This window comes from Physeter macrocephalus, chromosome 8 (genome assembly GCF_002837175.3).
Source record: "Physeter macrocephalus isolate SW-GA chromosome 8, ASM283717v5, whole genome shotgun sequence".
Lineage (NCBI taxonomy): Eukaryota > Metazoa > Chordata > Mammalia > Artiodactyla > Physeteridae > Physeter > Physeter macrocephalus.
In genome coordinates this window covers 75,090,503-75,099,951 of record NC_041221.1, presented here as the reverse complement: position 1 = coordinate 75,099,951, position 9,449 = coordinate 75,090,503, and the positions used below count along the sequence as shown (strand labels likewise).

Here is a 9,449-nt window from a genome sequence, read left to right as displayed (position 1 = left end):
GGCTGCGTCGGGTCTTTGTTGCTGCACGCGGGCTTTCTCTAGTTGCGGCGAGCGGGGGCTACTCTTCATTGCGGTGCACGGGCTTCTCACTGCAGTGGCTTCTCCTGTTGTGGCGCATGGGCTCTAGGCGTGCGGGCTTCAGTAGCTGTGGCACAGGGGCTCAGTAGTTGTAGCTCACGGGCTCTAGAGTGCAGGCTCAGTAGTTGTGGCGCACAGGCTTAGTTGCTCCACGGCATGTGGGATCTTCCCGGACCAGGACTCAAACCCATGTCCCCTGCACTGGCAGGCGGATTGTTAACCACTGTGCCGCCGGGGAAGTCCCGAGCCATGGGTTTCTATTTCTCTGAATTCAGATTTTCTCATTGGCGTCAGCTGCAATGGGCACCCGCTTAATATCTAACAAAATTCATGCATAAGTGATTTTTATTGTTTTTTTCTCCCCCCAAATAGCCTCTTTTTAAACAAGAGTTTATGTTTCCCCAAATGAACATTTCAACCTAGCAAAAGCCACTTCAAGCGCTCTAAGAAACAAAAGCTGGTTCAAGTTGGTACTATCCTCACGATTTTTGCTTTGTAAATAAAATTATTACAAGCCTCAAATAGCTACCCTTCAAATATTAAAAACACAGACAAAACAGAGTCACTGAGCTGTCGGGGGGCGGGGGCAGGGGAGGGCCTTTGGGGCAATTTGCATGTGAAAAAGACCACATGGCATTCCCTCTTTCACCCCTGGACAGCACAGGAGGGTGGAGGCACACGTAAGAAAACAAGGAGAGACGTGCAAAGATCTCATCCCAGAGTTGGTGTCAAGAAATGGGTCAGGCACGAGTCAAGTGAGGTTCCAAATATGTAACATTCAATTATCATTTTTAGAGATTTAAAAAAATGATTCCCATGAAACTTACATGTCAGAAACAGGTGGTGATTCTGCTTATCTACTGCTTTTCTTTCCTCATTTAACTTTGATAACCATAAAATTAAAAGGCAAGAATGTGACCTTGCACATTCCTGGCTCCTTCCATCCATCTACATTTTAAAGCACTCAAACTTTGAGGCTGAGGGCTTCCACAGGCATGTTAATGCACAGTGCATTTTTAAATGTATTTTTTCCTTTGGTTGTTACCATTCTGGAGTTAAAATTTTAATAACAACACAATAAACCATCTAGATTTTGAAATACAAAGAACCAGAAACAGACTTCAAATTTGGTTATTTTCCTTAAAAAAGCATAGGCTATTTAATGGCCACTGAATCTCAACTTAACAAATTATATGGCATTTGGAACAGAGATCCTACCACATATGTCTCTAATCCAAATACTCAGACTCATCTCTAATCCTTGAGCTATTTCAGGGTCCCTCCTGGGCACCAGCAAACCCAGCAGTAAAGGCCATGATCGTCACCACTGAGGATTTCCAACGTGGGGTTTTCTCCTTGGAGAACTCATTGACGGCCTCCACCTTGACCTTGAGGAGGAGAGGACAAATTGGAGGTGGACTTCACACTTTAATTCAACTCCTAAAGATGGTGGAGAGCATAAAGTTATTGCTCATAAAAAAAACCTTAAGCTTAGTTAAGAAAACCTTTCTGGTAAATTCTGATGCGCTGAGTGTTACAGTAATGTAACTACAAATATTTTAAGGTGCTATGTAGGTTCCTTAATTCAGTGATAATCTGAGGGCAGAAAAAGACCCGGGTGCGAGTGGAAGGGAGATTTGCTGATGTCTTGTGCCTCTGCATTTGTCTTTCAACTTGTGATCGCCATACTAATGAAAATAAGTTCAAATGGTTGGCTGCCTACGAGAATATCGTGTTTTAACACAAGCCTTTCCAGTTATATACAGCATTTCTCCATCACTATGAATACACCCTAGAAGTATTTTATTTTATTCTTTATACTATACTTTAAAACATTCCTTTTTCTATTCTTTCAAATTGGGCTACTATTTTCCTTTGTTAAGCTATTAAACTAAGATATTTGGTATCAGTGATAATATTCTTCAGGATTACCTCTAGGTTTCTCATTTTATAACCATTTTTCAAAACCCCATTAGTGGGATATGAAATAGATTCAACAGGTTGTGACCAGAATTTTCTTTTCAAATAGTATAGAATAGAAAAAACCAGAATACATAGAATAACATGTTGAATGTAACGTTTGTTTAAATTTTATGTGTGTGTGTGAGGGGAAGGTTCATGGTGTTACAAGGATTTCTTTTTAAAACGAAAAAGAAATTCTTTTTTTCTTTCAAGAATTCTTTGTAAGACAAAAAAGGTTTAAAAGACGTAAGTTTTAAAACAAACACTTGTCTTTTATCACCAAATTTTTGTTACATAATTTTTTAAAATAAATGTTGCATTGCTTATTCTCCCCTCAGTTTTTATTGTGAGCCCCAAAATTTCTCCTTCATGAGAAGTTCCCAGCCTCTGGGAATAAATTCACATATTAATGAATTGGGTGCATTTCACTTTGGGTTCATTATCAATTGTTCCTTGTCTTCCACCATGACACCCACTGAAGGGAGGGTCCCACGGCCATCCCAGGGCCAAGATGGAGCTTCCTGGGGAACTCAAGTCCTTTCTCCTCACTCCTTTACTTTTCAGAGGAGATGGAATGTACAGGAGGTAAAGTCAGAAGGGACCATTTTCTCATAAGACATCATCATCCTCTCCTTATTCCCTCTCCCCACACCTGAGCTATGACATCTTTACAGAGGCTTCAAATTTCCTTTACTCAAACTGGACAGTTTTTCTTATATTCAAATCCATCTGCAGCAGTGAGATGTTTAAATGTCCCAGAGAAGACCATGATCAGAAAATACCATTTAGATATCCTGTGAATATTTGCATATGCAGTACACAGAGCCCATCTGTGGCTTTTCCTCCTTTTCGCTAGAGAAGCTCCTATAAAGAACTTATTCACCTCTTGAGATCTGGGTCACAAACTCAACAGATCTTAAAGATCCTGCCAGAATGCATTAATCACATGGTTCAATCTGTCTTTGCAGAGCTCTGTAGAATCTTGCCTTGACCGTCAGCCTGTTGTCCCAAGCAGATTTGCGGAGAGCCCAAAATGTTCCATCAGTTCAATTTGCAGCCATGACCATGCAAGTATCTTTAAAACCATAATTCACACAATAAAAATCTAGAGAAAATCTTTTATTATTTATGCACCAGACATTACTCTTGGTACCGATATCTGTTAAAGTTTTATAACCTCAAATTATTTTATATCAGTGCAAAGTGGAGCCCAGTGATTGGCACCCAGTGACTGCTGCTTCCCCTCCCTTTTACTCCTTTCTGATCAATTAAGCCTCTGTAGAATATTCATTCAGATAAATATTTATAAACACACATATGTGTGTGCATTCTATTTTCATTTTGATTCATAACTTTATGTGTAAAACTAGACATATAATCAGAGGTCTAAGGCATGAGGAGAAAATAAGCTATTTCCTAAGTAAAGTAGAGAGTAGGATAAAGCGAAATCAGTAAAAATGGGCCTACTCCCTAAAGAAAACAGACAACAGTATGAATGGATAAGACATGAATACAAAGGTGCAGGGTCACACACACACATACACACACACACCTATATAAATATGTACAATCATATCCTATACAATAAAACTATTGTTTTAGTGACATTTTTACACATACAAGAAACAGTGTAAGGTAACTATAAGTTACAGAGCACAAAAATAAAATAAACACCCATGAGCCCACTCAACTTGAAACGAACATTGGCCACACCATTGTTTTATTCCTTCTCATTCTCTACATTGCTCACTCAATGTAACAACTATCTTAAATTTGGGGATTTTTATCCTCTTCATTCCCATTTGTGATTTCCTTATTGCTTAAGCACATTTATACATGCCCTATATTAAAAGATTGTTTGCTTTTGCATTTTATAAAAGTGAAATCTAACTGAAGTATTTTGTGGCTCCTTTTTTGTTCCACTTCATGTTTCTAAGTTGCATATGATTATGCATGTAGATGTAGTCGTAGTTAATTCATATTCATTATTGTACGGTACTACATTGTGTAACTATAGTGTAATTTATCTATTCATTCCCCACCATTTGGGCTATTTCCTACTGCAATAAATAGTCTTACATATGTCTCTTAGGACACAGAAGTAAAACTGCTGGGTCATAACATATATGCGTATCCAACTTCATAAGGAAATGCCAAAGTGTTTTCCAAAGTTATTATACAATTTTCACTCCTATGGACTGTACACAGGAGTTTCTATCGTGTGCATTTTCACCAAAATATGGTGTTACACTTTAAAATTTTTGCTTATCTAGTAAGTATTAAATGGTATCTCGTGGTTTTCCTCTATTATATTTTCGTCACTTTTCTTATGTATCTTACTTTCAAGTCGAGGAATATAAGAACCTAAAAGGGGGCAAATTTTGATGTAGAAATAAAAATGGTGGGGACAATAAGAAAATAGAATTTTCTAAGTCCTGCTACAAGGTTCTTTGATTTTCTACATTTTCCCTCTAGAATGTAGTACCTTACCTTCTTTTCTTTAGATGACTTTGTTCCTTTTCAAATCCATGAAGACCAAAAGAAAGATTCAAACTGGAAGCATATGAACTAGATGGTGACATGAAAGATGGTTGGGCTTCGGTGTGTGATGTGACTTCTGTGTTCTCATTTGGTGGGTACATGCCAGCGCTGGTTTCAGTAGGAAGGATGGACTTGCTGCTCTGAGGCCCCAGAGTGGAACCCATGGATTCAAGGCAAGTATTTTCAGTGATTCCCTCTATATTAATATAGCTAATATCCAAATCATCAACCTGGTAGTTGAAAGAAAAACATTTGCTGAGCAAAGAATAAAGTTTTCATAATTTAAAAACCTTCCAACTTATTTATCCTTTTTTGTTTGTTCTTGTTTTTCTTTTGCTTTATGTAAGCAGAGAATTCTTACATGATATATTTTTGTTCACCTGTTTGCTATCCCATAATTCACAAAAGGAAGAAGACTGAGCATTTTATAAACTTTATTACAAAACCAGAAACTGACTATGCTTTTAAACATTTTATGAACCACTGACTCAAAAGAGGGGAAATGTTTTAAATACCTGAGAGAAAAACTAAAGAGTAGGCATTTTAGCTTATAAAATAGTTTATAGGAATTGGGTAACCAAGTTAGTGGTGGTCACATAAATCTGAGTCTCCCAAACAAAAAGAAAACCAAATAAAGCTACATAAGACATATGGATTTAGCATAACTAGAAGACAGATAATGCCCCAAACTTTAAATTACCTGTAAATAATAAACATCAAATCTCAGCAAGAAACCTGTCATATACTTGCCATAAGCCTTTGCATAGAGTAAGGGCAGTCTGGAAAAATCTGCATGGTAGGGAGAACAGGGAGCTAGTGGAGGGCCTAAGACTGATCTAAAATCATCACCAGGAAGAGAAAGTACAGCTTCCTCTGGACAGTGTGAAAAAAAATGTCCCGGTTGATCAAAGCACTTGCTCTAAGGAAGGGGCTTAAAAGTACTGGTGATCTGAGGTGGTGGTCATCAAAAGGCATCACTTCTGGGGGAGAAGACAGTAAAAACGAAGAGAGTAACACCATTTAGAAATAAGACAGTGAAGGGGAAAAGAAGCAAAGGGGGAAAGGTAGGGCCCTAAATCAACCACCATCATAGTAATAATTTACTAAGGCAAAAACAATCAAGGAATGCTAGTGAGTGAGAGTCAAATCAGTAACTGGATATGTACAAAGACTCAAACTATCTCCTCACAAGATACGCAATAATTTTTTAAAAAAATAGTAATTTTACTGAAAAGAAACTTGGTAGATCAAAGATATCACCAGTAATGGGACAAATTATTGTCATGTGCCTCCTGATACAATGCACTGAGAAGAACATGACATCACCTCTGTAATATTCCTGCCAATCACACATAACCTGAATCGAATCATGAGGAAATATAAGTCAAACCAAAATTAAAGGACAGTATAGCAAAAAACAAAACAAGCAAACAAACAACAACCTGGTCTGTATTCTTCAAAATTATCAATGTTATAAAAGACAAAGACTAAGGAACTGTCCCAGCTTAAAGGAGACTAAAGAGACACAACTAAATGCAAGACATGTTATTGAATTTTCCTTTGCTACAAGGAACATTATTGGAACAATTGACTAAAATTGAATAAGGTCTGTAGACAGCTAATAGTACTGTGTCAATGATTTCCTGATTTTGGTAACCATACGTGCTTAAGTAAGAGAATATCCATGCTTTTAGGAAAATACACCATGAGAGATTGAGGGGTAACGGGGCACCATATTTTCAATTTACTCCCAAATGTTTACTATTTATATACATACCATAAGCATTTGCATGTACATACACACAACACATACTCAGAATAATAAAGTAAAATATGGTAAAATTTGGAGAATTTTTTGATAAAGAATATACAGGGATTCTTTGTACTGAATTATGCAAGCTTGAAATGATGTCCAAATTAATTTTTTTTCAAAGTAGTTTACCTGACAGAGCAATTTTCAAAGTAGTTTTTGTCATGTGAGTTTCCTCATTAGATAGGCTGATAACCTTGAAAATTTATGGGAAACAGCATCATAAACAAGCTAGCAATCTTTTTAGGCTTCTGTGCCAGGTTGAAAGAGATGAAGAAAATTGATAAAATTCTTTACAGATATTGCTAGAAATTATTTTTGATATGCAGATTTTGGACTCCTTATTTTGTCCTTGCTATTCAAATGGACACAGGAACAGTAAAAGAAATGATGTAACTATACTACACCGATATAGTGAACTTTGTGATTTGTATCCAGATTTTGAGTTTTGTTTTCATGGCACAAATTCAGCAATCTTCTTCCTCATTTCAGTTTATCAATCAGGCTGTTCGTATTCTCTTTAAATGTATGATTCACATTATTAAAGCAATATTTCTCTCACTCAAAGTATTTCCAAACAGAAATTGTATCCTAACTTCATCTTTGGTTTGGGAAGTTTTGCATTTTTAATGTATTTTAGAACATATAAAGACACAGTTTGCCTCCACATAATGTCCAGTCAAGTATAATTTTAGCTACTTGAAGTAAATGGAAGTGCTGCAGTATTCACTGAGGCTCAGAACGAAAAAAAAAAAAAAAAAAATATATATATATATATATAAGGACTCAAATGTATTTCATTTAAACGCTGAGAAAATACGGCAACAGAATAAAACCATTAAAATCAGAATGTGGCTAGAGCACAGTAAGTCCAATTACCCTGTATCTTCAAAGACTGTCCCCAGAACTCCCACTTTGTCCTAAACTCTGTGTCTCACCTAGATTTCTATAACCAGGGCTGACATTCAGCTGCTTTATACCAAAAAAAACTATACCAGTTATTTACAGCTGATGTCCATTCTGATTTATTGGTTCTTCTGTTGTTTTGAATATCATTCCAATCTATGCCATTTACACTACGCATTTAATGTAACAATGTTTCATAATCCAAAGGAAAAAGCAAAGAAATTCAACCAATGGGCTGAAATTGAGACCTACTAGACAGGAAAAAAGTTTATATCAGAGAAAACATTGGTAAGTAATAGGGTTCAATATATGCATACTAACAGTAACAACAACAAAGGGTAAAATACATTATTGCTCAATGAACATCTATATAGTGTTTCTCATGTAGGGATTAGGTTTTAAAGCCAGGGGGTAAAGCAGAAATTGTGTGCTGTCAGAATTACTCTTGAAAATCCCTTAAGTCTCTCATAAATTAGGGCATGTAGAAATTTTCAGATCTATAACTATACTTTAATTTTTATGAGTATTAAAATTTGAGGATCACTGAGCTAGAGAAAAGATCAAAGAATAAATCCATATGTAGATGCACATTCAAACCATCTGCCTGTATGAGTTTTAACTCACAAATCTCTATCAGGGAATGGGTGGAGAATTCTAAAGGGTTCCAGCTTCCCTACAACATGACACCATTCTGTTTTAATATTAAAGCTCTATAACCTAAGTACACGTTAACAGGCCTGTTGTGAGGATTAAGCAAGTAATTTATGTGACAGCTTCACATAGGGCTGGCATCAAGCTCTGGCTCTTAGTGTTTGCTGGATTTGAATATGAATACTGCTTAATCAGGTCAGAGAAGAAACTGGTCTCCCAAATGTCATTTCCAGTTTTGGCCTCATGGATGAGCCCTCACACTCTTCTCCTTGAACGGTGTCCTAAGACTCCTCCCACAGTGCTTCTCGGTGGGAGCTACGGTGTGCTGTGTTCTGAAGGAAGGACCTATGTTAAATGCTCATATGGCGAGATTTCACAGCAACATCACCTGGGCTGCGCTTAGGCGGAAATTTTCAGAGGAACACAGCGATGTGGAATGTATTTCTCACATGCTCAGGTTTTGAAAAGAGGGCAGATCCCCCTAGTAACATCACTCACACCTTACCTGATCTATCACCATGCAGTTAGCATAGACTTCATCACCGCCATTCAGCATGTCAGAAAGCCGGCCAGCAGCAAGGAACGTTGGGGGATGCTTGGATTTTTTGAGGACATCAAAGGAATGATCTAGAGGAAAAATGAAAACAGGACAAATAAAGTAGAAGGAATTTATTTTACAGTTAAGCTTTACCTTCTTAATCAAACCACAAGAAAAAAAATCAAGATGGCATTTTGCTGTCTTCACATATTAAGATCAACACTGCAAATGAACAGTTCTAGATAAACAAACATGTGCCCATTTCAAGCACTATTTTTCCAATCATGAGAGATGCACATAAAAATCAATTAGGTTTTTTAGCCTTCAATTCCTAACACTAAACTAAAACTCGTTTCACTTAATAATGTGGAAGCATTAGTGATCATACTGTGAGTCTCGGATTCCATTGAAGTGTTCAGACTCCAGACCTTTTACTCAAGGACCCAAGATAGGACACAGTCTAGCGGTTCATTGCCTGCTGAATATGCATAATCTCATTCAGAAAGAGTTTTGCTTCTATTTTAACTACAGAAATGTTTTTGCTTGCTTCCCATGTTCTCAGGTTTGTTCCAAACAGATGAAGTTGCTCAAAGTTGAGTCCCAGAGAGTTGAGATGTTACTGTATTTGTGGGGAACATAAAGTTGAAGGTAATAAAACACAGTCGAGCCAGAATGCCTCATTTCTTGTGACTCTGGCTAACTTACTTGATCTCCAAATACCTTTACAGAGTTTCCTCATCCGTAAAAGCAGATAATTATTATGCTTTCTTCACAGTGCAGTTATAAGGATTAAATGAGTTCAGATATGCAAAGCACTTAACACATGCCTAGCACTTAGCAACTGCTCAATAAATATTGTCACTATTATATTTTATGTTTTGCTATTATTAATGGTGATTTTACCGTTTTCAGTGTGAGGTACAAGGTTATTAATACTAATCATAGTATATTATACTAATAAGA

General features: G+C 36.9%; 1 protein-coding gene across 2 annotated transcripts in view; it reads right to left on the bottom strand.

The window, feature by feature from the left end:
- The window catches only part of ARHGEF28 (Rho guanine nucleotide exchange factor 28), a 325,739-nt gene that overhangs the window by 118,506 nt on the left and 197,784 nt on the right, over window positions 1-9,449 (bottom strand). For both annotated transcript variants that reach the window (XM_024122262.3, XM_024122271.3), the window contains 2 exons: window positions 8,454-8,575; window positions 4,531-4,811 (listed from right to left, as the gene is read on the bottom strand). In XM_024122262.3, the coding sequence (XP_023978030.1) occupies window positions 4,531-4,811; window positions 8,454-8,575 (403 nt within the window). The remainder of the gene's footprint in view (window positions 1-4,530; window positions 4,812-8,453; window positions 8,576-9,449) is intronic.